The 26942-nt window shown below is 52.6% G+C and overlaps 3 protein-coding genes across 13 annotated transcripts in view; 1 reads left to right on the top strand and 2 right to left on the bottom strand.

The window, feature by feature from the left end:
* The first annotated feature begins 727 nt into the window (after nucleotides 1-727).
* Mdk (midkine) lies at nucleotides 728-2868 on the top strand. Of its 2 annotated transcripts, none has more exons than XM_075961412.1 (5): nucleotides 728-842; nucleotides 1318-1394; nucleotides 1523-1690; nucleotides 1778-1939; nucleotides 2555-2868. In XM_075961412.1, exons 2-5 carry the CDS (start codon nucleotides 1319-1321, stop codon nucleotides 2578-2580), a joined length of 432 nt encoding a protein of 143 aa, XP_075817527.1. In that variant the 5' UTR covers nucleotides 728-842; nucleotide 1318; the 3' UTR covers nucleotides 2581-2868. The 2 variants fall into 2 exon arrangements, with proteins under 2 accessions (XP_075817527.1, XP_075817526.1); XM_075961411.1 differs by lacking the exon at nucleotides 728-842 and adding an exon at nucleotides 1021-1079.
* On the bottom strand, nucleotides 2865-11076 carry Chrm4 (cholinergic receptor muscarinic 4). The gene is made up of 2 exons (XM_075961409.1): nucleotides 10709-11076; nucleotides 2865-5398 (listed from the first exon to the last, which is right to left on the bottom strand). The coding sequence occupies exon 2, from the start codon at nucleotides 5365-5367 to the stop codon at nucleotides 3931-3933; it is 1437 nt and encodes a 478-aa protein (XP_075817524.1). The 5' UTR covers nucleotides 5368-5398; nucleotides 10709-11076; the 3' UTR covers nucleotides 2865-3930.
* A 4354-nt stretch (nucleotides 11077-15430) lies between these two features.
* Nucleotides 15431-26942, bottom strand: part of Ambra1 (autophagy and beclin 1 regulator 1) — a 191468-nt gene continuing 179956 nt past the window's right edge. For all 10 annotated transcript variants that reach the window (XM_075961398.1, XM_075961402.1, XM_075961406.1 and 7 more), the window contains 3 exons: nucleotides 22581-22673; nucleotides 21365-21558; nucleotides 15431-17087 (listed from right to left, as the gene is read on the bottom strand). In XM_075961398.1, the coding sequence (XP_075817513.1) occupies nucleotides 16591-17087; nucleotides 21365-21558; nucleotides 22581-22673 (784 nt within the window). In that variant the 3' untranslated portion in view covers nucleotides 15431-16590. The remainder of the gene's footprint in view (nucleotides 17088-21364; nucleotides 21559-22580; nucleotides 22674-26942) is intronic.

Raw genomic sequence — 26942 nt, 5'->3', positions numbered from 1 at the left:
TTTCTTTTTCCTTGTGTGGGTCTCTGATAAGCAGCGGCGTGTGCCTGGTTAACTTTGAGTTGGGGAATGGTCACCAGTACCTCAGACCGTTAGAGGGGTACCTACCTGGGATGGGTATGCCCGGCTCCTGACCTCTGCCTAGCGGCTTAGGCTCCCAGGGCCAGAGGCGGAGCTGATTTCCTCTGCTTCCCGCTCCTGCTGGGGCGATAACAATGAAAGTAAAAGGGGTGGGGCGGGGGCGGGCGGGGGTTCTTCGGTCCCTTGGCCCTGTGCCCTGGAGCAGTACCGCAGTCCCCTCCCCCTGTCCTGTAGTGGTGGGGAGGGGGCAGGGGGAACTACTGGTTGAGGTGAGCCTGAGGCCCCAGGGTCAGGGGTGGGCGGTTAGCACCTTTAGTGAAGCCTGGTCTGGAACTTCTCAGACAGCCCCTGTCAGCTACAAGGTTTACCAATCTCAGGCCTGCGCCCCCACCCCCTCCTAACCTCACTAGAAAAAGGGTCTTGAGCTTTGCTCGTCCCCAGCCAACTGGGGTCCCGGATACTCAGCTCCCGTACACATCAAAGCCCCTCCTTGCCCTCTGAGTGATCTGATCCCCAACAAGTAGGAGGTGAGCCAGGCCCCGAAGGTTAGCATCATGGATGCGGAGGCCTTCCTGAGGTCGGGGCCCACAGAGGGGAAGCGAATTGGTGTCCTGAGAGCTGTCGGCAAAGGGGACAAGTCCAAACCAGGGAAGGGGGAGGCGGGAGGAGGAAGAGTGCTGCGGCTCCAGAGCCCGTGAGAGGACTTTGAGCCAGGAGTGGAGGGGCAAGACGGAGCTCCAGGGCCAGAGACTCAGAGATCAGAGGTGAGGGGCAGGCGCGGGAGAGCGGCTAGGGGCGGGAGTGGAGGCGGGGACTAGGGGGTATGAGGAGGTGCGGGTTTGAGGGGAGGGGGCGGGGCGGGTCCTTCCATGGGAGTGGGGGGAGGGGTGGGGGCCCATGTGACCGGCTCAGACCGGTTCTGGAGACAAAAGGGGCCGCAGCGGTCTTGGCGGACCGCAGCTGTAGCGGGAGGGAGCGAAGCATCCACCGACAGTGAGCGAGTGAGCGCGGCACAGCAGCCACGGCCTCAGTCCCTCCAGGCTGCAGCCACCAAGGAGACTGAGGCGGGGGTGGGGGGCTACGCTGAGTCCCGGAATTGCGGCTTCAAGTCCTCCCTCCGTCGGCCCCTTGTCGGCTGGACCCCTTGGGCCTGGAAAGTGGGCCAAGTCGGGGTGGAAGGTGTTGTCCCCATCGGGGAAGGGAATGGGCAGGAAACTCTAACCCAAACTTTTCCTCTAGGATGCAGTACCGAGGCTTCTTCCTTCTAGCCCTTCTTGCCCTCCTGGCGCTCACATCCGCAGTGGCCAAAAAGAAAGGTGATGGGACAGGGTGGGCTCAGGAGGAAAAGGCCGGGAGGGCAAGTGAGGCCGCAGGACCTAGGGATTAGTCTCCCAGGGAGTTTCTGTGCACGCCAAGTCTTAACTCTGTTCCTTGCACTTTATAGACAAGGTGAAGAAGGGCAGCCTGGGGAGCGAGTGTTCGGAGTGGACCTGGGGGCCCTGCATCCCCAGCAGCAAAGACTGCGGCATGGGTTTCCGCGAGGGTACCTGCGGAGCCCAGACCCAGCGCATCCATTGCAAGGTGCCCTGCAACTGGAAGAAGGAATTTGGAGGTGAGGTGGGGCACAGGAGGAGGGCAGGAAGGCAGGGGCAGCCACAAGCCTCCTGTTTCTCACCCCGTGGGGCCACTCTCCCATCAGCCGACTGTAAGTACAAGTTTGAGAACTGGGGGTCGTGTGATGGAAGCACCGGCACCAGAGCACGCCAAGGGACCCTGAAGAAGGCTCGCTACAATGCCCAGTGCCAGGAGACCATCCGCGTGACCAAGCCCTGCACTTCGAAGACCAAGTCGAAGACCAAAGGTCAGTGAATACGGTGGGGCTGTGGATCTGGCTAGGGACTTCGCGCCATCTTTTCAGAGCGGTCTTAGAGTTGGAAATGGGCCGGTACTTGAAGGAGGTGCTAAACCTCTTTGCCCAAGTAGGAGCTACTCTTCCTGTTGGATCGTCCGATTTTCGTCCTGGAAAAGGCCTGTCTTTGTCACCTGAGGAGGGTTGGGTAGGGTGCCCTTAAAACTATAGGAAAGATGTCCCAAAGGGCCATGCTGCTGCCTGACCCACACAATTGAGGCCAACAGGGCAGGTCAGTCTGCCCACTTCCCAGGTGAGAAACACAGATATACTCTGATCCTGGATGAAAACCAGGCCGGGCTGAAGCAGTAAGATAGCCGTGACTTCAAGGCTACAGAGTAAGACTCTGTTAAAAAAGTAAAGAAGAAGAAGAGGTGGGGGGAGGGGGGGTTAAAAAGTTGCGGGAATAAGAAAAGGCTTAGTTGGCATCACAATGGCTGCCCTTTTCATCCACTTCCAGGTTAACTGATCAAAGACCACTAGGGGGCAGGATCTTCTCTCCTTGTTGTACTTAATTGTGGGCAGGTCTCACCCCATCACCTAACGAGAGCGTTTCTTATTTTCCAGCCAAGAAAGGGAAAGGAAAAGACTGATCTCAGGATGCTGGAGAGCCTCTGGCCTACCTGGGTCCCTGAAGGAGGCTTCTCTCCCACGGGCCCAAAATAGAACCCACCAGTGCCTTTTGTCTTCCACAGCCTTGTCAATCACGCCCTGCCGCTGCCTTCTCACCCACACCAAGTGCCCAAAGTGGGGAGGGACAAGCACAAGGGATTCTGGGAAGCTTGAACCTCCCCAGAGGGATCTGATTCCCAGCACCCCATTTTGTTCTCCCCACCCTGTTATGTTAAGAAATGAATAAAATAAACTCACATTTTTTCTCCAATAAAAGCTTCTTTTTTAATATATAAAAGTCCCTTCCCAGGGAGTTTGCCATAGAGTTTTGTTGGGGTTGGGGTGGGGAAAGACGGGCTGAAGGGAGTTGAGGCCTACTAGGAAGTGCTCCCAACAGCTCAGGAAAGAGCAGAACATTTATGAGAATGTCTTCCAGAGCCCCCTGGGTGTCATCTCTCCCGGGAACCACAGGGCTGGGGTTAGGGAAGAGAACCCAGATGCCTCACCTAGAAGAGTCTTGGTCCCTGCTCCTGCCAGTCTGGAGGGTTCTCCCCGGGGAGATGAAGGTGCTTGCCTCACCTGCACCATCACCAAGTGCACCCCCCACACCACACTTTCTTTTCTTTCTCTTGGGCCTCCCTCCTGCAGAGGTAGAGGAGAATGCCGCCCTTCGTTGGAAGCCTATGGGGGGTGCTCTTTACAGTAAGATTCACTACTGTTTGACTCAGTCTTGTTCCCCTGTAGTCTGTATCAGCTTCTTAGCTTGGTTTCCCAGTTGCCCCATCCAGATGTGACTGCTGGCCAGGGAAGAGACCAAGGGTCAGTGGGCACCTCAGCCTGGCTGAATCTCTCACCCTGGAGAGGGAATTGGGGGCAGGGAAGGGCCGAGCCTACATGCAGGGGGAGGGGGTGCAGGGAGGCGGAAAGCACCGATTACAGCAGAACGGGGTACCCCACCCCTCCAAGCCTGGCTCCTTTGCTCCTGGCCTCTGCTCTCCTATTGGTTCTTCCATCTCTGCTGATGGCCAGCCTTGACAGAACCGCTGCCCACTCCAGTCATTGTCCCCCATCCTCCTGAGGCAGGGTGACAGATAGGGGCCAGGTGGTGCCAGTTCAGACCGTCCGGGGCTGAGCTCCGGGCTTCGGTAGAGATCTACCCTCCAAACCCAGCGAAGAGCTTCTTGTGCCTCACTGTAAAGAGACCCGTTCTCTTTAGCAGATGCGAACGAACTCAGAATGGGGCCGCCTACTCGCTCCTCCACAGCCGGTGAGCCCATGTGGTTCCCCGGTACACACTCATGACACCAGCACCTCCTAGGGCACCTGCCTGTCTACCTGGCCGTGCCGATGTTCCGATACTGGCATAGCAGGAGGTGCCGGAAGGTCTTTTTGAAAGTGGCATTGCAAAGTGCATAGCAGGCAGGGTTGATGGTGCTGTTGACGTAGCAGAGCCAGTAGCCAATGGACCACACCCTCTCAGGGATACAGCTCTGGCAAAAGGTGTTCACCAGGACCATGACATTGTAGGGTGTCCAGGTGAGGATGAAGGCCAGCAGGATGGCAAAGATGGTCCGAGTCACTTTGCGCTCGCGGGCCGCCATCTGTCGCTTCTTCCGCACCTGGTTGCGAGCAATGCTGGCGAACTTTCGGGCCACATTAGCTGCTGGGCGCATGCCAGCTGGAGTGGCCGGTACAATCTCGATGGCTGTCACACACTCATTGCCTGTCTGCTTGGTTACAATCTGAATCTTGGACCATTTAGAGGCTGGGTTGAGGGTTCGTGGCTGCAGGGTAGGGGCGGGCAGGGCTGGTGTGGTGGCCTCTGTGGTGGATAGCTCTGTGGGTGGCCGTTCCTTGGTGTTCTGGGTGGCACTGCCCGAGCTCGACTCATTGGAAGTGTCCTTGTCGGTCACCGGGCGTGGAGGCGGGGGCAGGGCTGGCGGAGGGGCCTCTTCTAGCTTCCCGTTGCGCAGTTCCTCTCGAGAAGCGCCCCCTGGTGGAGGTTTCTTGATACTCGGCTTCATCAGGGGGCTCTTGAGGAAAGCCAGAGTCTTGGCCTTCTTCTCCTTGGGGCCCTCAGGTCGATGCTTGTGGACTCGACTGCGACTTGCGAGTGAGATGTGAATGTACAGCACCGTCATGATGACTACGGGCAGATAGAAGGCAGCAATGGCTGTGCCGAAGGTCACTGCCGGGTTGGATAAGAACTGGATGAAACACTGGTTATCAGGCACTGTCCTCTTGCCCACCACAAACTGCCAGAACAAGATGGCGGGGGCCCAGAGCACAAAGGACAGGACCCAGGCAGCCGCAATCATGAGGCCTGCCATTTTAGTAGTGCGGCGGGCAGGGTAGGTGAGGGGTTTGGTGACGCAGAAGTAGCGGTCAAAGCTGATGATGAGAAGGTTCATGACGGAGGCATTGCTCACTACATAGTCCAGGGCCAGCCACAGGTCACAGACCACCGCGCCCAGGGGCCAGTAGCCCTTGATGATGTACACGGTGTAGAGGTTCATGGAGAACGCACCTATGATGAGATCCGCGCATGCCAGGCTGAACAGGAAGTAGTTGTTGACTGTCTGCAGCTGCCTGTTGACTTTGATGGACAGCATCACCAGGATGTTACCCACAACAGTCACCAGGCTCAGCGAGCCTGTCACTGTGGCGATGAACACCATCTCCACTGTCTCCAGGTGGTTATGGGTGGCCGTGACCAGGCGCACAGACTGATTGGCTGAGCTGCCATTGCCAGGTGTGAAGTTCGCCATGCTGAGCCCAGCTGGGTACAGGTGGCAGTGGCTGGAGGGAAGGAGACAGGAAGGAGTGAGTTGCTGAAGAGGATGAGGGGCCCCATGGCAGGAGGGAGGTCACCCGGGAAGAAGTTAGGGCGCTCCAGCACATTGTCCCGCAGTTTTCACTCATAAAGTGAGTAGAACTGAGAGCCTCCTGGGGGCCCAGCGCTGGCATCAGCTCAGGGCTGAGATCAGAAGCGGATGAAACACTCATGGTTCCCACAGAATGGATAACCCAGTTTGGGGAGAGATAGAAGCGTGAGGAAAGGAAAATAAGGCAGAGAGGGGTAACAAAAGTGAGTCAGAAGACAGGAGATGGGTTGTTCCTTGTGGGTGATCATGTGCCTCCCCTGGGAGATGACGGAACAACGACAAGGAGATGGCCATGCGAAGAGCTGTGGCACATGGCCGGGATAAGACATGGACAGGCCAGTATATGGAGCCCAGGAAAGCAAAGGCAGCGTGAGGAATGTCCCAGACTGCAAGGTGGAGATGGAGAGAAGTGTTGGATCATTCGCTCCCTCACTCATGTCCTTCCAAGCCTGCTTCTCGGGTACCGAGGATTGTGTCCAGTGCCACACATGGTAGACGACGTGCACACACAGACCACATGTGTAGACGTGCACACACAGACCACACGCGTAGACCACACATGTAGACGTGCACCACACACACAGACCACACGCGTAGAAGTGCACCACACGCACAGACCACACGTGTAGATGTGCACACACAGACCACACGCGTAGACGTGCACACACACACACAGACCACACGCGTAGACGTGCACCACACGCACAGACCACATGTGTAGACGTGCACACACAGACCACACGCGTAGACGTGCACCACACACACAGACCACACGCGTAGACGTGCACCACACGCGTAGACGTGCACCACACGCACAGACCACACGCGTAGACGTGCACCACACGCACAGACCACACGCGTAGACGTGCACACACAGACCACACGTGTAGACGTGCACACACAGACCACACGCGTAGACGTGCACACACAGACCACACGCGGTAGACGTGCACCACACGCACAGACCTCTCGGCCATATAGCCCTGCTTGGCCATTTCTTTTCTTTTTTCTTCCTTTCTTTTCTTTTCTTTTCTTTTCTTTTCCCTTTCTCTCTCTCTCTCTCTCTCTCTCTCTCTCTCTCTCTCTCTCTCTCTCTTTCTTTCTTTCTTTCTTTGAGATAGGGTCTTACCTAACAGGCTGACCTCAAACTCACAGAGTTTGATCTTCCTGTCTGTCTCTAGAGGGCTGGAATTAAAGGCATGTACCACCACCTCTAGCCACTTGGGCGTGTCTTAACCAAATATGGCCGAGCTCTGGAGGCTTGTTCTCGACCCCCGCGTCTACACTGCAGATGCAGGCAACAATGCAGGAGCAGCGTCAGAGGTCTCCTAAGTTCCTACATTCTGTGACGGGCATCGTCACGACGAACCTGGGGCAGATGCTGAGGAAACGGCACAGGCATGTTAAATAACCTCTGTAGTTATTTGAATAAATGGGGTTCCGTGTTTCCTTGATGTCCCGTTGCTGGTAGAGTGCATTTGAGGGGCAAAGAAGACGGTCCTAGAACTAAGACACAGGTCCTGATGCCCTCAGGAGGTGAGGTGCGAGCTGGGACGCCAGGAGAGGAGTAGGAATAGGAAGAGGATTCAAGCTCGGTGTTGCCTCCCCAGCCCAGCCCCAGGGGATGAGTGGGCACTGCAGGGGCAGTGGTGGGCTCTCAGTGTCCCAGGGCTCCAAACACAAGAAATCAGAAATTTAAAGGACTCAGCAGCTGAGGAATGGTCTTCCTGATTTCCTCAGAACACAGGCCAGTCTAACCTCCCCTGGGAGTCCTCCTGCAGCCAGCCTCTGAGTTCATATCCCACACAGAGAATGACCCGGCTGAGGTCCGACAAGGCCCTCCCGAGTCTGCTTCCCTCCCACCAGGCTCCCTTCAGCTCTCCACCACCTTCCTCTTCCATACATGTGAGGGAGGCCCACGCCCAGCACACTGTGCCAGGGCAGCCGCTCAGCCCAGCCTCCTTCACACCCGCCAACACACAACCATTCCACATACGCACACAGGCCCCATCTCAGCCACACGCAGGTTGTATACGCAATTCTGTGCGTCTGTCTGTGTGTGTGAACGAGGAAACGAGGGTACAGCAGCCGGCTGTGGAGGAAGACGCACCCCGTCTGCAGCCTGGTTCAGTGGAAGGCCAGCAAGGCCTAGCTGGACTGTCTGAGGAGAGTCATCTGTGCTCCTAGGACTTAACTCCCTCATTTACAAAACAGGATCTCGTCCCATCACAGTCTTTGAATAGCCAGGTGATTCTGTCAGCGCCACAGTTTGCTCTCCACCTGGAGATGGTCCTGCAGGCTGCAGACACACGCCAAGTTTGGCCCCAGTCCTCCAGCGCCCCCTCCCCCGCCACAGAAGACACAAGACCCTGCCGTTAACTTCAAAATTAAATTCTCCTGCTCTAAATCCTTGGGTCAAAGAAGGACAGGAGGAGAGGGGGTAATGATCCCTCCAAGGTCACCCAAGGAGTCAAGGGTAAGACAGATGGGTCCTTCTAAGAGTCTCCACAGTGCCCTTCAGCGCCAAGAACCCCTAAAATGGAGCTCCAAGCATCAGTTTAGGAGCTAGAACGGTAGTAGCATCAAGCAGAGCCACCTTTCCCAGGGCACTTGCTGGCAGAGGCAGGCGTAAACCAGGAGGGAGACATTAGTGCATACCAAGGAAAATCTCAGTACTCTCTCAGGGCCAGAACAAAAGGCAGCAGCCAGCAGGTAGGGGTGGGGAGAAGATGTGACACAGGAAAACACAGCAAAAGTCTTGTTTATTGAGTGTTAACCTGAGTCAGGAGCCCCTTGGAGCTTTTCCTATAGATGGTCACGTTTAATGCCTACAGCAGCCAGAAAAGGCGTTGCTAGCCTCGTCTTACAGAGGGGCTTCCTGTTAATGAACTTGGTGAAAGCCATCCCGTTCAAGAAAAGTTGGGTCAGGATTAGCACCCAAAGACACTTTCTTATCTCCAAGGTACCTCCCAAACCACACCAGAGAGAAGCCCACCAGATGCATCTCAGGTGTGGAACCCTCATATTCCATCCAGCTTGGGTTTGACCTTTTGTCCTCCTGGAACCAGACACAGCCTGGATAAGTAAGTGACCAGATAAATGCTGGGTGGCTTGGTTTTCCCGGGCCCTGCCAGATGCAGGTTGGGTAAAATCCAGTTTTCTCAACTCGGTCCCAGTTTTCTTTCAGGACCTCTTTGATTCTCTCTCAGACGTGTTCACACTGCAACACCCGTGGACACAATTTTCCCAGAACCCGGTCCAACTAGGATCTGGGAAGGCTCGCAACCGTCGCCCTGACCTGTGCGCACCGCTAGATGGCAATGTCGGTCCCCGGGTGCCAGATCCGGACCCTGAGTCAGTGGCCGTGTTCGCTACGTCCCCCAAGTCCCAGGGCAAATCGCGAATACAGAAAAGCCTCAGGGCAGGGCTTCTCCTACAAGGGACCAAAGTGACGGGAACACCGACAGACTCCGTAGCTCTAAGCCGCCACAAAGGTTCCCTAGGTTCGACCGGAGGCTCAAGGATGAGAAACTTTAGGGCGTCGGGATTCCATCAGCATCTTGCAAGGCACCCATCAAGGAACGTGTAGGTGGGAACGCGAGTGCAAGTTCTGTTTGTGTGTGACTACCCGAGAGTGCGAGTAGACACTCGTAGCTTCCTGCATGTGCCAGTGTGCGCACCGCCACGCCTGGATACCGGTGTGCCTTTGAGCGCGTGAGCATGCCAGCGCCATGTGGACACGTGCATATGCATGTGTGTGCGTGCTTAGGGTGCTATGGACTGGCCCAAGCTCACGGCTTGGGTCGGTGTACCTGGGAACTTGTGTGAAGAGCAAATGCTGGACCATCAGCGAGTGACCAGTCACATCCAAAGCCTATGGCGGGAACGGCCGGGAAGCGCCCGGCCTGTGGGTGGGGAAAGGGTCGAGAAAAGATCAAAATTTTGGTTGCGAGGAAACCCTTACTTTGGAACCACTAACTTAGTGGCCTGGGCGCCTGGCCCTGTCTGCATTCTCAAGAATAGAGAGCACACAGTCCCAGCCGTGGACTTCTGACGAGAAGCCTCTGCGATAGTCGCCCAATCGAGCCGTGAGGGTCACCGGGCTCAGTTCAGAGTACCCCACGCATTGAAGGCAGGGCAGAACCTCCAAATGGGGAGCCCAGCCGAGGTTCACTCTTCAACCCGCACCCGCTGGAAAGGCCCTATCTAGTCCCATCAGTCAAAATAGGCACCGAGTTCACAAGCCGTGGACTCAAGTATACCTAAGGGGCCACCTTAGGGCTTATTATCTTTGCCCACCTCGCCTCTCCTCCACGTCTGGGTCCCTCTGGGTCCGGGTTGAAAGGGCCAAGATTCTCGGATGCCCCGCCCTCCCATCAACCCCCCCCAGGCACGCAGTTCCTGTAGTCTCTGGGCGTGGGCTGTGCTTCCGTGGGTCCTCGAGCCCCTTTCCCTGCTGGGGACAAGACGGGAAAGGTTGCTTTGGGCGCCCGTGGGGTGGCTCGTGGGGTAGGTTTTCGATTATTAAGCGATCACTTTAGGAGAGCTATGGCCCCAGATCTGTCCCTGGGGCGGAGAGAAGCCTATGTACCTAAGGGGAAGGGAGAGGGGCGCAGGATATTGGGCCAAGTCATTGTGCCCAACACTTCCTCTGAGAGCTGGGAGGGTGGGGAACCAGGAGACTATCTCCCCGGATGGGTAAAAGCAAGGTTTAGTCCTGGAGAGGAGGAAGGGTGCCAGGAGAAAACAGGGGTGTTTTCCGTCGGGGCTCAAGGTCGCGGACAGAGGACTCTACTGGCTAGAATGTGCTGGTAGATCTTGGTGGGCCAAGGTGGTTAGGGAGGGCGGAGGGACGGGCGGGAAAAGGGCGCCTTGGGGCTTCTTCTTCCGGCGCCCTATAGAGCAGCCAACCGGAGGGAATGAGGGAGTGTGGGTCCTGACCCGACGGCTGCCTGGCTTTAGGGCTGGGGCTGTGGGCTGAAACTCTTCTGCCCCTAGCCTCCTGAATGATCATCAGTCTCTGGAGGCGCACCTGGAGAAACCTTTCAGAGACCCAGAGCCCTCCTTTCAGAGGGGCCCCTCAACCCCCGAGCTCCCCGGTCCTTCTGCACCGCGCTTGACACTTGCGGGGGTCTGGGAGCCACCTCTGGAGACCCCCAGCCGGTCCCGGGGCCTCACATCGTCGTCTTGCACAGGAGCCCCTCGCCCCCGCGGAGTTACTCACCCGCTGCTTCTGTCTTGGTCCGCTGGCGTCGGACAGACGGCGGGACAAGCTAGAGGCCTCGCGAGTCGGCGAGGTGGGCGAATGGGCCGTAGACCGGGGGCGGGGACGGGGTGTCAAGGGGCGGCCCCTGCTTCGCCTGCAGCTCCTGGCGCTGTGGCTCCGACTCGCGCTCACGCTCGCACTTTTCCCCGAGCCGCGTGATGTCACAGGGAAGCAGCCAATCGTGGTGGGGACGCACCGCCCGCTCGGGGCCGGTCACCCAGCGGCGACGCGCGGGGGTCACCACCTGGAGCGTCAGACACCCTTAATGCTTGCGCCCCTCCCGGGAATTCGCCCGCGACTCGGGGCTCCAGCACCGTGGGCACCGCCCACAGCCTCCAGGGCGGATTAGCCTCGGGCGCTGCCCTCCGGGGGAGGGGGTGAGGGGGGTTGTCCGCGTTGTCATGGGGACTAGGCGCCCCCTCGCGGGCTGGGAGGGAACAAGGCGGCCAAGTCTGGCTATGCGCCCTGCCTCCGCCCTAACCACACACTCCGGACCCAGAAGTGTTTTCGCGCCTCTCCACGGCTTCAGCCCCTCCATTGTCCCGCTTGAGGTTTAACCGCGGTCTTGAGGTCCCAGCAGCAGGTGGTGTGTGGCGGGGCGGATTCGGCCAACATAGTTCTGTCGGGGCAGAGGGCTGCTTGTTGGCCGCAGGGCAGTCAAAAGATTGGAGCCGTCGGGGACTGGGGAAGAGAATAAGAGGGCAGGCGAGCATCTACGCTGGCAGAAGACCTTGTCCCTCTCCAGGCCCGGAAAGGGGCGCGCACCAGTTGTGAGACCGAAAATGGCACGAGCCTCCTATCCAGCCGCGACACGAGGAATGAGTTCCTCGCTGCCGACGAGGGGGAAGCCAGGTGCCCAAGGTCACCCGGGACAGAAGAGACCCCCCCCCCCCACACACACACACACCGATCCGGGTCTTTCAGACTTGCTGCAACTGTGTTAGGTTAAGGCCCAAAGCAGACAGATTCAGCACCTCGGACAGCTCTGCCATGGCCTTTGCCCGCAGGTCGAGTTGCTGGTCCCGCAGTAGCGTTTCTTCCTGCCAGGGTTGGACGCAACTCTTCGCGCCTGGGCCCAGTCACCCACAAAGCTTCTTGAGTGTCAACAGCCAACCCTAAGCCAGCTGACTCCTTTTCTTGGAAAAACAACCTGAGACCCGCCTCTCTTTTACCCTCCACAACAACCGGTAGGGACTTGAGGGGGTGGGGAGGGGCGATGGCGGGAATGGCTTTGGAGAAACAAGAGTTAAAACAAGAGTTAGGGGTTGTGTGTGTGTGTGTGTGTGTGTGTGTGTGTGTGTGTGTGTGTGTGTGTGTGTGTGTGTGTAGCTGAAGAAGTGGAGGTCTGCTCTGATGAGAGTTGAAGGCTAGAGCTGGCTGGGTAGGACGGTGTGAGAAGCCATCTTTCTCCCCATGGGCGCTTTGGTCTCCCATGATTCTCATAAGCACTATTGTTCTTGACCCCACTTTATAGATGAGGGGCAGCTCAACTGAGGCACATGAAATCAACTCCTTCCACTTGGCCATATCCGCCTCCCTGGGGCCCAGGAAGACACTTCCAGGAGAGTGGAAGTGTTGTGTGTATGGGAGAGGGCAGAATGGTGAGCAGTCACATGAAGAAACAAGCCAGGTTTGTTAAGGACAGAAGGTTTCAGAAACCAGAAATGCCTCCAACCACTAATCCAGTGACGCTTGGGCTGTTACCTCACCCACCCACATCTCAGCACTCACAGATGAACCCTGGGAAGCTGAACTGGAACTGGGGGACACAGTTTAGTCTATCTGTTCTTTCTTTGACCTAATGGCCTCTGAACATTTTCCTTATCTCTTAGGGACTCCCAGTCCTTGCCCTGCTGATAACTCATCTGTGATGTGTAAGGTGCCCTGCAAAGGCGGCTCTCCCTGGGCGTGCATCCTTTGCCAGGTAGTAGAAGTGGACGAGGCATGCTCACATTTGATATTTGAACTGCTTTATCACAAGCCTTCTTCATATCCTTTCCCAACCAGTTAGAGAGCACGTCCAGATCCATTCAGTTTCCCCTACGCCTGGACTTCTGTGCTGAAAAGGCCGGATGTGTATGCCTTGGCTTAGTCACGTGGCCCAAGGTAACTGAAGGAATCACTTCATGGTTTTTGGAGGGGTAGATCGTGCACACTTAGCACACGGTTTACACTCAAATTCAGTCTCTATTGTCAAACCAAGGCACACTCCTTCCTGTTTGTAGTAGTAGTAGGTGGGAAAGAGTATGTTGGGGGTCATTCAAGGGGACCAAAAAGAAGCACTGGAACTCAGGGAACACGGCTGCAGCTGGCAAAGCCCCGAAGACTACTTGACCTAAGGACCTCATGCTGTTACTGAGCACAGCTGGCTGTTGTCACCACACCCCTCACAATCTTTGGGTTGGATGAAAACTCTCAGGGGGTTTTAGTCCCTCACTGCCGCTTAAAATACAGTGATTGACTTTTTCTGAGTAATGATGCAACCACCACTCTTAGAAAGAATTTAGACAAGCAGAAATGTTAATAAGGTTAAGAAGTTTTTGTTAATGGCTTTGAGGTAGAAAATCTTGGGGAACAATTTAAAGTTTAGAAAGGCATAATTTTAAGAGCTGGGGGAGGGACTCGTTGATGTCAGGGGACAAAACAAAGGCAGCCTGGCCATTGCCGGCTGCTGTGCCTTTCTTGTTAGGCTGGGTTGGTGACGAAGGTGATGGTGAATTCCTTGTTCCCGTTTCTGCCCTCAGCTTCCTGATCTGATAGAATAAAAAGAAATTATTGGTAAGTGGATATGCACCCTGAGGATTTAGAAATGATTGTTTTTCATATATGCAACTTTGGATTTGTGATTCTTTTAAGATTTTTCATAAGATTATATTTTGAGATAAAGTGATCCATTCTTTATAACCACAAAATGCAGTCTGCCAGTAAAAGAACTGGCTGAAAAAAATACCTTGCAAGTAGGGCAGTGGTTGCACACGCCTTTAATCCCAGCACTCAAGAGGCAGACTCAGGCCTATCTCTGAATTCGAGGCCAGCCTGGTCTACAAAGTGAGTTCTAGGACAGGAAGAGAAACCCTGTCTTGAAATACAAATAACAAACAAAAAAGAAAAAAAAATAAGAAAGAAAGGAAGGAAGGAAGGAAGGAAGGAAGGAAGGAAGGAAGGAAGGAAGGAAGGAAAAGGAAAAAAACCTTGCTTGCTTACACCCTGTTAATCTTTATCAAGCTGCTTGGGCATGAATGCATGTGGGTTCTTGGGGATAATTTGTTTTTCATCTGTAACACATTTAGCCACAGGAAGGACATGGAAAAGATTTTAAAAAAACTTATATTCATTGTAATCATTCACTTAAAAATAGAATGTAATCATATTATAATTTTTACACTGCTTGAAAGATTTTGCTGGGGTATATAAGCTGTGAGGGAAAATTAGGAAGAGACAGAAGGGAAACATCTGGATAGAAAGGAAAGAAATAGATAGGAGAGATGACAGACCCTAAAGGTGTGTGTATGTTTTCCTTTTTTGCCAGCCCCAGAGTTAAGTTTTGCCTCACTTGCTGGCCCCAGAGAATTTTTACTTCCTCAGAAAAGTTGAGTGATTAGTTCAATGGCTCCATGGGCCCCCTCAATCCCTGAGCTGCTGAAGGCTGGTTCTCATGGTAGTGGTAATGTGCTTTGCAGTGGGGTCCTTCCATCCTTCAATATTTAGCTCAAATCCCTCTCCCTTAGAGGAAAGCCAGTTTCACACCTGTGCTCTGTGTGAGTTGGAACAGTTTGAGATTACAGGGCTAAGAGTAACTTGAAGCAGTCTCATAGTGCACTCCTGCAAGGGAAATGGGAGTTCAGAAGAGGCAAATCTGTCCTAAACCACAGCTAGCCAGTGCCTACTGATACAACTCACCGACAGAGCACGCACAGGCAGAGTGCACACGCTGCTCACGTGTGTGCTCCCACACAGCCTCACAGGTGTGCTTTACTTGCTTGCCCACTTTTGGTTTCATCTCTTTGGAATAGAACCTGCAATTTCCCACCCCACCTCCACCTCTTCAGAGGACCTGAGTGTCCCACCTGTGATTTCCTATTAAGAGGCATAAGGCCTCTCTTACTTTCTAAACAGGCTTGGCATGTGAAGAAGCAAAAGCCACGGACAGGGCCGGTCTCGCAGCCAACCATGGACAGGGCCGGTCCCCCAGTCAACCACGGCACATTCCCAGAACCTTTCGCAGTGGCCGCCAGGACTGGAGAGCCCAGCTTTTGGTCCACAATCATCACTTAGGCCCACAGTCCTGGATAGGGAACAATTAGGATGACTTCCTCCATCGTTCCACTGAGAGGTTACCCCAATCTCAACAGGTTCCAGTAAGCAACCCTCAAGCAGTTGACTTGGGCTAATGAGTTGGAGAAGATCCCACTGCTAGGTTCACTGAGATGCCTAGGGAAGCCAGTTTGGTGCATTCCACATCCCAGTTCCAAACCTTCTTTTTTGTTTTCCGAGACAGGGTTTCTCTGTAGCTTTGGAGCCTGTCCTGGAACTCCCTTTGTAGACCAGGCTGGCCTCGAACTCACAGAGATCCACCTGCCTCTGCCTCCCAGAGTGCTGGGATTAAAGGTGTGCGCCACCACCGCCCGGCCCAGTCCCAAACCTTCTCCCTTCCCCGTCTCCGCAGAAACAAGCAGGAGCCTTGCGAGGGGCATGTCATCACTTTAATGATGCAGATCTTTGGTGTCTCCCTCATTAGCAGTAGACTATCCCCTCTCCTCCCTCCACAATGTTTCTATGATGAGTGACAAACAGAAAGGAAATCACATTTTCATACTAAAAACAAAATGATCAGAGCCTTGATTTCTCCACTACAACTACACGAACAGTTCAGGATTCCGCATGCGACACCTCGAATCACAGACCAACACCTCACATTCTGACCTGGAATCTCTCCCTCCAGCCTTGGGCTGGCTTTGGCCTGGGCTTAGGTAATACTGACACCTATAGGTGCTGCATGAAGGGCTTTGGGGAGAGGGGGGAGCTTGGTGGACAAGCTGGGGGTGGGCCAGCCTACACTCCCCCACTCCTGAGGGCCCACCCACCACCGTGCATTGGCTCCATCCTGTGTCAGGCAAGCAGGCTGCTTCCTTCACTCCACAGGTGTCCACGCTGTGAGTATAGGAAGTCCTGTGTCAGGCAAGCAGGCTGCTTCCTTCACTCCACAGGTGTCCACGCTGTGAGTATAGGAAGTCCTGTGTCAGGCAAGCAGGCTGCTTCCTTCACTCCACAGGTGTCCACCCTTGTGAGTATAGGAAGTCCCATACATGGAAGCTGGGCCAACTTTTCTGTCTTTGCGGGCTGAGAGGACAGAGAGGCTGTAACTCTAGAAGGTTTAGAGTCAGAGGCAATGTGGGTATGGGGTAGGCTGCTCCTCTGCTCCTGGTGGTTCTGCCCCTAGGAGTCAGCAAGGAAGAACTGTCCCACTGTTCTGCCCAGGATGGTGTAGTCTAGATCTGGAAGACTTCATTCTTCTGGGGCTCCTGCCCGGGGCTGAGTCCCCTAGGCCAGTGACCCTAGGAGAAAGGGGGGTTTGTGGAAGAGACACCCACTTGCTTCTTAATTCATACCAGGCCCAGCAGTGTGGCTCTTCTGGGCTCCAGATCCTGGAGGACTCTATTCCTCAGGCTAGTCTTGCCCTCTGGACTGCCCCTGCCCAGCTGGCTCCACGCCCCACCCTCTCATTCCTCCTGTTCCCGGATACAGGCATCAGCTCTTCTGTGTGTTCAGTTCCCAGCCAGCTGTGAGGTCCAGCTTCTGTTCAGCGGGTTGAGGGGAGGCACCACCGCCTGTTTGGGACTCTACCGGTTCTGTGGCTCCCCACTAGGGCCTGCAGCTTCCCCCCTGCTGTTGCCATCACCCTCAGGAAGGTGACTGTTATTGGTCACATCGCAGTGCATGGTTGGTCCCTCATTACTGGCAAGGGGGACTGGAATGGGGACAGGGGAGGAAGACGGCAGGGCTGGCTGAGGTGGTTCTCTCCCAGAGGTACTAGGCTGGTCCCAGGAGGTTGTCCGGGGGCTTAGGCCTCGCTCTGCCTGTTGCCCAGGTTCTGAGAGCAGTCCCCGAGAGGTGGAGGGCTGGGGTGAGGAGGTACGAGCAGCCCCTGACTCTGTGCCTGTCTGGGAGCTGCGGTGAATGCGGTGGCTGACGATGATGTTGTTGCCAAAGCCACCCATGGAGGCCATGGTGGTGCTCTGTTCTCGCTGTACCACAGCTGTCATGCCACCCTCGGCCATTAACCGCTGGATCCGGCTGAGGGCATCTTCCCCACTGCCACCATAGTCTGAGCCCTCACCTGGCAGGTACAAAGCAGAGGAAAGAAGGAGTTAGTTGCTGGTCTGAGCCTCTGAGCCAGGCAGCAGAAGCTAGCAGATGCTACACACTGTGAAAATTGGAGTTCTGAAAGCAGGAGAAAGGTCTCAAGTACTATTGTTCCTCCTCTGCTTTACCTGGGAGGAAGTGGCCAAGGCTACTCATCTGTTTCAAGGCAGAGCTGGGCCCAAGCCTTTCAGCCCCAGCCAGAGTGTCGGCTGCTTTGTCTATACTCTCCCCATCTAGGATGACTTTCAGACCTGGTCCTGGACTGGGATATGTCACCTAATCTTCGGGAAGAAACAGTACCCTGCAGGGTGTGGCTCAAAGGCAGACCGTCTGTCATGCTTTATTTCAGCACTATCTTCCTTCACTGTGTTGTTTTCTTATTTCCTAAAAGCCTGGGCTTAAGTGCTCCCTAGAAGTCCTATCTCCTGTCCTCTCCTTTTACCCATAGGTCTTCATACCTTCCCTAGTCATTGCTCTTCCTGGGATACATGCTTGACACCACTGTTGAGAACCAGCTGCCTGCCTGGGCCTGTGACTCCAGCCTGCAGCTCTAAGTAGGGGGAGCATGGGTCTGTTCCCCCATGGAACATGGGTATTCCCTGAAAGAACAGACAAGATCTGGGCTCAAATCACACTTCTGCCATTCAGTCACTGGCTGACTGGGCTTGGTCAAGACTCAGCGTTTGCATAGTATTGGAGAGAAAATGAGAGCCCATATATCAGGGCAGCAGCGGTAGTTCTATCCCAAGTCTTCCCCACTCCTGACCAAGCTGAGCAGCTCTGGTTAAGGCTCCCAGCCACCAGGCACAGCTTCACTGCAGGGCTGATCTGTTTTGGCTAGCTTCTGCCCAGTTTGGGATTCTTTGGTTTTGGTGTACCCATGGATGAGATATTTATTTCAAGGTTACTTGTCAATAGCTGTTTTAACAAGGCTTCCTTTGTCCCCTTCCTGGAGTCCTTTCTCTGCCTGTTGAGTCAGATTTCCAGGACAGTCACTTTTATGACTTAGCAGATCTGTTTTGCATGGGATCTGGCAGGTATTCGCTCATATCCTTCCTTCAGGTCTTGATCCATTTTTTCTCAGTACTAACTAGTGAGGATTCTATCCAGGCTTTGACTTTTAGTCAGCTGGCTTTTCCCGAAGTCCCTGGGAAACTGTGCTCTTAACCCCATGACGGTGCCTTCACCTACTCTGCCCTGAACAGCTAAGCCTCAGCTCTGCATGCAGAAGACAGAAAACCTGAATGGCTCTGAGTCCCCAGGGCCACACCTTCAAATAGGGCAGGGCAAGAGGGAAGACCAACCTAGGACCTCAGTGCCACTGAAGCCTCTATCTTAGGAGCTGCTGCTGGGGACTTTTCTCTGCTCTGGGTAGTCCCCACTGCTTCCTAAGAGCTCTCTGGGGACCTCTTGTGCTCTGTGGGGTCTGCAGTAGGCTTACCTAGGTCCTGTGGGTAGTCCCCACTGCTTACCTAGGTCCTGTGGGCATTGAACCCATCATGTCAACTGGGCCGGCTCAACTCCCAGAACATCCCAGTGGTTGTTTCCAGGGGAGGAAAAACTACTTTGGAGCCCAAAGGTGCTATACAGCTCAGGCCCAGAGTGCCCTGTGGCCAGCACTCAAGTCTGAGACTGTCTTCCTCAGATGCCCGTCCACAGCTGCGCACCCTTCCACTGCACCTCTGATCTGGCTATGTCCTAACTTATTCTCCTCTCTCTTCCCAGCCTATCTTCTTGCTGTTGCCATTACTGTTCTAATTCTTAGTTAACTAAGCTCTGGTTAAGCCCACATCTTACTCAAAGTTCAGCAGCTCCCAAGTGTTCAAAGTCCCTTTGACAGCTGAGGGCCTTCTGACTAGGTAGGTTCTAGTCATTTTCTTGGCCATAACCCTTGACCTATCTAATGCACACAACAGTCTTTGCTAAAGTGACCTAGCTCTGCTCCCTGCCTGTGCATCCTGGAGACATATTACACAGGCTCTTACCTATCCCTTTAGTCTCGTCAATTCAGGCTCAGAAACTACTATAAATTCCACATCATTCACTCAAGATAGAGGCTGTAGCACCTGGAACTCCAGTAGCGCTGCATACTTCTCTCTGGCTCGGTTACCAGTGGATACAACATCTCTTGCTGCTGGACCTTCCTGGAGGTCTTACTCATCTCTGGGCAATGTAACGCATGGTCTGGGATGAAATGTTTATTTGCCAAATACATGTATGTCCATGGGCTCCTATGGATGATGGGCTGGATACTGCACACAGGGGTTCAGATTCAAGGTCACTTTGAAGACTGTGTCCCTTATGGACCAGTCCTTTGAGGGACGAGACACAGTGCCTCCCTTACAAGATTCCCTAAAGCCTTTGGGTTCACAGTGCCTCATACAATGGGACACCCAGTGCATGCTGAAAATGAATGAATGGGAGAGTCAGAGATGGGCATAGCTGGCTCCTGTCGCTGAGCTGTGCTTCTCTCCTAGAATGCGAAGCGGAGGCTAGGAGTCGCTAGAAGCAGCTGGCATATTCTCATGAGGAAAGAAATACTGAAGCCCAAAGGATATGGATCCAGGAGCAGTAGTGACCACAGGGAGGAACTCTGTTCTTCCCTGCACTAAAGTATTTCTTTTAGTTAGAAAAAATAAGAAACTGGTTTAGTGCTGTTGGCAGACTGTTTCCTTGGCAAGTTCTAAGGTACATTCTGAATGCAGAAGACAGGTGGAATCGGCAATTTCCCACAATGCCCTTCAGTTCTATTTAATTTTGAGAGTTTTATTCTCCAGAAGAGAAGAGCAAGAACTAAAGACTGTACCCTCCTCATTTCCCATGTAAACTCAAGGCAGCTGAAGGGCATTGTGGGCACGGCCACCCACTGTGTGCTGTGCTCCAGCCCTTTCAGAGCAGCACTTGCTTCCCAGGCCTGGGGCCTGCTGCTCTAACTTGTGTCTTCACCAAAGGCTAGGGGGCAGGGAACTCCCTTGTTCAATGCACTTCTTAAACGGCAGCCGTATGCCAGGCATGCACTGGAACAGTGAGCTTCTCTCATTTCTAGCTGCCTCCTGCACAGAGAGCAGAGCAACTTGCGGGGTCACGCTCTAGTCCTAAGGCAGCTCAAACTTCTTGACTGAAGCCTGAGAAGCAGAAAAACAAAGATGAACAAATCCCCCTTGTGGAGAGCTTCTCAAAAAGTCTCAGAAATAGCTATCATGTTAGCTGTGTGGAGAGGTGGGTGTGCAGGCCACAGAACCAGGACCTCACATGAGCACGTGCTCTAGCTTCAGATCTTTAGAGGAAGAAAAGGAGAAGTGGACCGGCTGCTGGGTTTATACTAAGGAAGGGTGGACTACAGATAATGAACCAGACCTGCTTCTCAAACTAACAAATCCAGGCCCTGGTGACAGTGATTGGGGGTGGGGTGGTAACAGCCAAGTCCAGAAGGGCTAACCTTGCCTAGACTTCTCCTGTGCGTGCTCCTGGAGACCTGGCTACCAGTTTAGTCAACACAAGGAGGCAGGAACCTCCTTGTTCTGCCTGCCTTGGATGAGAAAGTATGGACAAGGAAAACACTGACAACTGGTTTTCCAGTAAGGAATCTGGCATCAGAGCCATGGGATAGGCATGGAGAGTTACAGTAAGGAAAGTCATTTCCTGGAGGCAACAAAGCAAATTTGTTACTCTTGGCCTGATGCACATCAGAGCTTCTCCGTCCATGGTCTTTCAGGCAAATGGCTCAACCAGATTTCAAAAAAGTCTGTTTAGACGCTGCTGTGTTTGGAGCTAGGAGCAGCATGGGGGCTGGAGGTAGGAGGTAAGGAGAGTGAGAACAGCCTGCTTAAGGCAGCTGCTGATGGGTTCCAAAGTGGCTTGAGCCCTACCACTGGGAAGTGCTAATTGGTTCTTTAAAGTGTGAGGCCAGCAGAGAGCCAGGGCGGAGGCAGGCAGTGTCCCCTGGAGTAGGTGAGAAGGGGGACTGCTGTTGTGCCCAGCTGCAGCCACAACGGCATCCCAACACTGGCACAACAGGAGCACCAAAAGCCTCGCTTGTAGCAGTCCCAATATGCCATGCCAGCTGAGAGGAGACAAACTAGAGGCCCAGGTACCTGGCCCAGCTCTGGAACGGGCACTTCCTATGGAATCTCACTTTCCATGCCCGCTCTTTGGTAAACAGCCTGGATCCTCCAGGAGCACAGGTCTAACTTGCCCTGAGAAGGCAGATTTCCAGTCAGATGTCCCCTGCCAGCAGTTCAAGGCTCCTACCTTCACCAGGACCTGAAGATGCTGTCCCTGGTTCCTCTTCCTCCCTCTCGGTCTGTGTTTCAGCATTCTGCAACTGGAGGGCCAGAGTCTGGGTGCCCTGAGATGTCACAGAGGTGGTAGGGTTCCGAGGTTGCAGCCCAATTGCATTCATCAAGCCCATGTCTCTGTCTGTCCTCCATGTGGCTCTACTGGTTCTAAGGCAAAAAAGACAGACTGAAGTCAGGAGGGGCTTGGGACAGACCCTACACAGAAGTCTTGGATCATACTTGGATGGGTGGGTGGTCCATCTTGGCCCACAGCCTTAAAAGGAAGAACCATGACACTACAAGTATCTCCTCGTGCAGCTATGATTAACTATCCACAAGTAAGGCCAAGGCCCAAGGCTAATGCCCTCCTTTCCCTGGGTAATTCCCTAGACACAGACTTTTCAGACAGATAGTTATGACAGGCAGCAAAGCTGGGTCCCCAACTTCTGGGGCTGACCAATTACTCACTTTTAGCTTCTTCTGGGATTACCGCTCCAACTGTACCCTGTGATTCCTACAGGAAGCAAGACCTGCCTCAGGTCTCACGTTGAACCAGAATTTTGCTTCTACACAATGCTCCAGGTCTCATCAGTGGATTCAGTGAAAAAGATGAGAGCCAGATTCCTAGTCTCAGTGGCCCCTGAGCTACAGCCATTGGCAACTTGAGTCCTATGGTCCTAGTCATCGGAAGATACCCACTCTGCAGTTTTCTATGGGCAACAGACAAGAGTTCATGGGGTTCATACTATTTTTCTCCAGGATTTTTCTCTTTATTCTTACTCCAAGTGTGCTCAGACACCATGGCCAGTATTAGAGAAGGCATGTGTTCTATGATGGAACTCTAAGAGCAAGGGTCTTGCTGCTTCTTTGGTAATTATGTAATGTGTGTATCTGTGTATGGGTATGGGTATGTGAGTGAAGGTATAAGTATCCAGAGACCAGAGTATCACAACTCCTTAGGGCTGGAGTTGCAGGTGGCTTTGAGTTGCCTGATGTAGGTGTTGGGAACCAAACTCAGGTCTTCCTTCAGAGCAGTATGCACTCTTAACCACTGAGCAATAGCTCTAGCCCCTGTCTTCTTCTGACTGTATATAGAAGCCCAAGACAAGTAACAGATCAATGAAAAGTTGTTCTGGTTGATGAAAGACCCAGAGACCCTCAAACCCAGGAGTCTTCTGACTTCAGCTTACCCAGGCCGCTCGCTGCTCCTGCTGTTGGAGTGGACAGTGAAGACCGTCTCATTTAGCTGGTCCCAGTAGTACTCAACACCAGAGTTTAAGGCCCTAAAGATCCATTGGGAGAGGTGTTAAAAAGGCGCTTAAGAACTCTTGACAAGTCCTGGGCTTGGGGGCTGTGGTGGGGTGGTTCATGCCGCCCCTCTTCTGGGATGGGAGACCAGGTCCAAATGCTGCCTTATTAGGGTGCTCAGTGTCTGAGTATGTGGTAGTTTGAATGTAATTGGCCCCCATAAGCTCATAGGAAGGCACTATTAGGAGGTGTGGCTTTTGTGGCCTTGTTGGACAAAGTATGTCACTGGAGAGGCAGGCTTTGAAGTCTTTTTTTTTAAATTTATTTATTTATTAAAGATTTCTGCCTCCTCCCCGCCACCACCTCCCATTTCCCTTTCCCCTCCCCCAATTGAAGTCTTATATACGCTTAAGCCATGACTCGTGTTTCAGTTTACATCCTGTAAAATGCAGGTCAAGATGTAGGAATCTCCAGTTCTATCGTCAGCACCAAGTCTGCCTGCATGCCACAATGATAATGGACTAAACCTCTGAAACTGGAAGCCACCCCATTAAATGCTTCCCTTTATAAGAGTTGCCTTGGCCATGGTGTCTTTTCACAGCAATAGAAACCCTAAGACAGAGTGTCTCAGATATTCTGAATATCCCAAATGCTTTCAGTAGGCTTCCCTTAGAGTCAAAAATAATAAAAAAAAAATCACCAATACCAGATATGCAGCAGGTTCCAAGTGTTATTCAGGCACACATGGTGAACAAGAGGTAGACTTCCTGGAAAGACATGTGCTATGGACAGCTGTCAGAAGGGACCACTGAGTCTTCAGAAGCAGAGGGTCATGTCCTGAGCCCTTTCCTATTGCCAAAATGCTAAGAGGAAGAATGGAGGTACCTCAACAATCTTATCTGCCTGGAGTTGAATGGCTATACTGTTTTCTTTTCTGGGCCTAGAGTCTCCCTGGCCAGGTTCAGTGAGACAGGCAAAAACTGTAGTTGAGGTAGATCTTCTGCAGTATTCTATTTGTGGAGCTCCCTGGACTGCCAACTGTTATCAGGCAGCCTCTCGCCATGCCAGAGGGAAGTGGTGGTCATCTCATCTCTCTTTACTGGCTTGTCACAAGCTACAGTCCTGGACAGCAATGTGGATCCCTAAGGAGAACTGCTGCTGGGGCATCAGCAGTGACACAGGACCTGTCTACATAAAATCTCTAGCGCCACAAACACAGGGTAAGCTCCCTCCCTATCTAGGCAGAATGGCAAATAACAATAGTGCTAGCAACTTGGGAGGCAAAGGCAGAAGGATCAAGAATTGAAGGGTAGTTAGGCTATGTGAAACTCTGTCTCATCAAGCGAATAAGCAAAATAAAGGTCTTTCTCTGATAAAGTATGACCTTGTAGCAGACACTATGGTTGAGAGCAGGGTGCTGGTGATTGCTGTCACGTGTGAGAACAGGAAGGGGGAAAGGGAGAGGGTTTGTTTTAAAGACTTACTTAGTTTTATTTTATGTGTATATGTGAGCGCTTGCATGCATGCATGTGTACCACATGTATGCTTGGTGCCTGTGAAAGCCAAACAAGGATGTCTGATCTTCTAGAACTGGAGTTACACACTGTCATCAGGACATGCTGGTGCAACCATTCTCTGGATGAGTCCACTCCATGAGATGCAATCTCTATATAACACGACTAGGGTAGCCAAAAAACTGAGACTGAACAGGTCAGGAGCCTAGGAGAAAACCAACACTACTGTCCTGTTAAAGGAACATAGCAATAAAAGGACTCCTAATGACATTCCACCGTGCCCACAGATCAGTGCTTTGCTTCATGCAGTAGATGGTAATTAACACAGAGACTCACACTGGACAATGCGCAGAGAATAAGAGACTTTGGAAAATTCCGTCTTAAATGGGATGTCTTCAGGCCTCAGAGAGCCATGCAGAAGAGAAGGCAGAAACATTCTAAGAACTACAAGTGGTGGATGACTGCAAGGACTACAGGACTGATCACATGTGAGTTCAAAGAGACTACGGTAGCACGCGCAGGGCCTGCACAGGTTCTAGCCCGAGAGGGTCCCAGGGCTAAGAGTAGAAAGTGAACGTGGGTTACCACTTTCTAACCAAGAAGCCACCTGCAACTGATACCTGCTTGAAAAGGAAAAAATCATTTCCTTCAATGAAATTTCACTGAGTGTATTAGTCACACTTCAGGGTAGGCCCCATGCCCACTAGTTGAGTCAATACAAAACAAACTCAATGGCATTTCTGCAGACTTTTGTCTCATATTGCTTTGTTTGGGCACAATTATGTTTTTACTGATCTTTTGCTTGCATATTCTGGTTTCCATTTATGTAGTTTTCTAAGTGTTTCCTATTTTGTTTTGTTTTTTAAGAGAGGAAAAAAAAAGGCATGGAGAGGAACTGGAAAGAGTTGGGGGAGAGGAAAAGTGTGATCAGAATATATAAAAATTTTTTCAATTAAAAAGGGAAAAAAGGAACAGCAAATGCTCTTAACCACTGAGCACTAACATCGCTCTAACACCTCCTAAAACAAGACATTTTATATTTACTAAATACTATTAAATATTTATTTAGTGTGTGTGTCACACATGGTACAGCAGGCATGTGAAGGTCTAAGGATTGGTCCTCTCCTTTTACCATATGGGTCCTAAGATCAAACTCATGTTGTCACTCATGGAGTCAGGCACCTTCACCCACCGATCCATCTAACCAACCAAATAACAGTTTTAAATTCACTATTTAGATCTGGTAGATAGCCTGAGTGTATCTAAAACATCTCACAGTGCTACAGAACAAGTCAAGAAATCCACGTTCGCAGGGTGGTGGTGGCGCACGCCTTTAATCCCAGCACTCGGGAGGCAGAGACAGGTGGATCTCTGTGAGTTCGAGACCAGCCTGGTCTACAAGAGCTAGTTCCAGACAGGCTCCAAAACCACAGAGAAACCCTGTCTCGAAAAAGCAAAAAAAAAAAAAAAAAAAAAAAAAGAAATCCACGTTCTTCAAGAGTTTGGCTTGAAGAGCTCTGTTCTTCCAACTTCATATTCTTAAGCTCCAACACCAGTATTTAGGAGGTAAACATGGTTAATGGAGGCCATCAAGATGGACCTTAACCTAGAACTACGGTCTTACAAGGACTCTAGAGACACAGCGTGGCATGGTGAGATGGTAGGCATCTATAAACAAGGAAGACAGCCCATTCAGGAAACCTCTGATGGTACTTGATCTTGGCATCTCCGCCTCTAGAACTGTTCTCACATCTGTCTGCAGAGCTCATGGTCACTGGACTCTTAGACCCCTCTTTATCCAGTACAGGTTCCTTCCTCTAAAGTTAATTCTGTGGGGTCTAAAGGCTACTGGATGGCAAAGGTGAGAGACAGTCTCGCATTAGAGAAAGGCAAATGTCCAGAAGCAAACTGCAGAGCCTCCCCAAATGGCACTTTCTGGGGAGCAAATCCTGGCTGCATTATGTCTACATGAAGCCAGCTGCCAAGAAGCCTTTGATTTACAAACTTGTCAAGATTTATTGACAGGTTGCAATTCCATGTGGGCCTCTGCCAAATCCCGCCTCTGTAATTCCTCTTACTCAGGGCTAGCTAGTGACAACAAACTGTTCACACCTAACCTACAACAAACCATGTACTGTGTAACCAGGAAGCTTCTTTCTGTCTGAGAAGGAAACCTTTAGAAGAACCAGTCTGTTCTGGGACCATCAACATGACACAAGAGGCCAAGGACACCCCCCCCCCCCACACACACACTCACAAAATAATCAGGCAGCGTGTGCCCTCCCTTAAGAGCTGGACTGAGTCCTTACTGAAGAGGTCAACTGCAAATCAACAGGGATCACAGGGGGCGTGTGACTATTGGCACACACCTGTAGAGCTGAAGGGTCTTGACTCTGAGCCCTGCCTATACTGCTCTGTTTCTGTGGCCAGTGAGTCTTATGACAAGGCTTGGGTACTGAAGGATCAGAGTTGAAGATACCCTCCCTTTAAGTTCTAAGAATGATCTGTAGCCAGCTTGTGGTACAGAGGGATGAGTCACTGTTTGTTCTAGGTCCTTCCTGGGAGCTAGACAAACTTACAAAGGGATACAGACCGGGAAGGTCATCAAGGGGTTTCTACAGAGCACCTGACTCTCTTCAGCGTCTCTCTAAGCTGCTTCTGGGTGTGGCTCAATCAGTCGCACTGCTGGAACCCTCCTGGGCTCCTTGATAGAGGGAAGAGCCAGCCTTGCTTTCTCAGTGGCCCTAATATTCTGTCCACACAATCTGTGGCTCTGAGCTTCCTAGCTTC

Source organism: Microtus pennsylvanicus, chromosome 2, assembly GCF_037038515.1.
Source record: "Microtus pennsylvanicus isolate mMicPen1 chromosome 2, mMicPen1.hap1, whole genome shotgun sequence".
NCBI classification, from domain to species: domain Eukaryota; kingdom Metazoa; phylum Chordata; class Mammalia; order Rodentia; family Cricetidae; genus Microtus; species Microtus pennsylvanicus.
Note: the sequence above shows the minus strand (reverse complement) of the source record. Positions and strands in the feature narration are given on the sequence as shown.

What these genes read in the sequence shown, in the direction of transcription:
- Mdk (XM_075961412.1), top strand. Translation starts at nt 1,319, where the DNA reads ATGCAGTACCGAGGCTTCTTCCTTCTAGCCCTTCTTGCCCTCCTGGCG. An exon ending in CGCAGTGGCCAAAAAGAAAG is followed by an intron (nt 1,395 to 1,522) that starts GTGATGGGACAG and finishes TGCACTTTATAG; the next exon opens with ACAAGGTGAAGAAGGGCAGC. An exon ending in GACCAAGTCGAAGACCAAAG is followed by an intron (nt 1,940 to 2,554) that starts GTCAGTGAATAC and finishes CTTATTTTCCAG; the next exon opens with CCAAGAAAGGGAAAGGAAAA.
- Chrm4 (XM_075961409.1), bottom strand. Translation starts at nt 5,367, where the DNA reads ATGGCGAACTTCACACCTGGCAATGGCAGCTCAGCCAATCAGTCTGTG.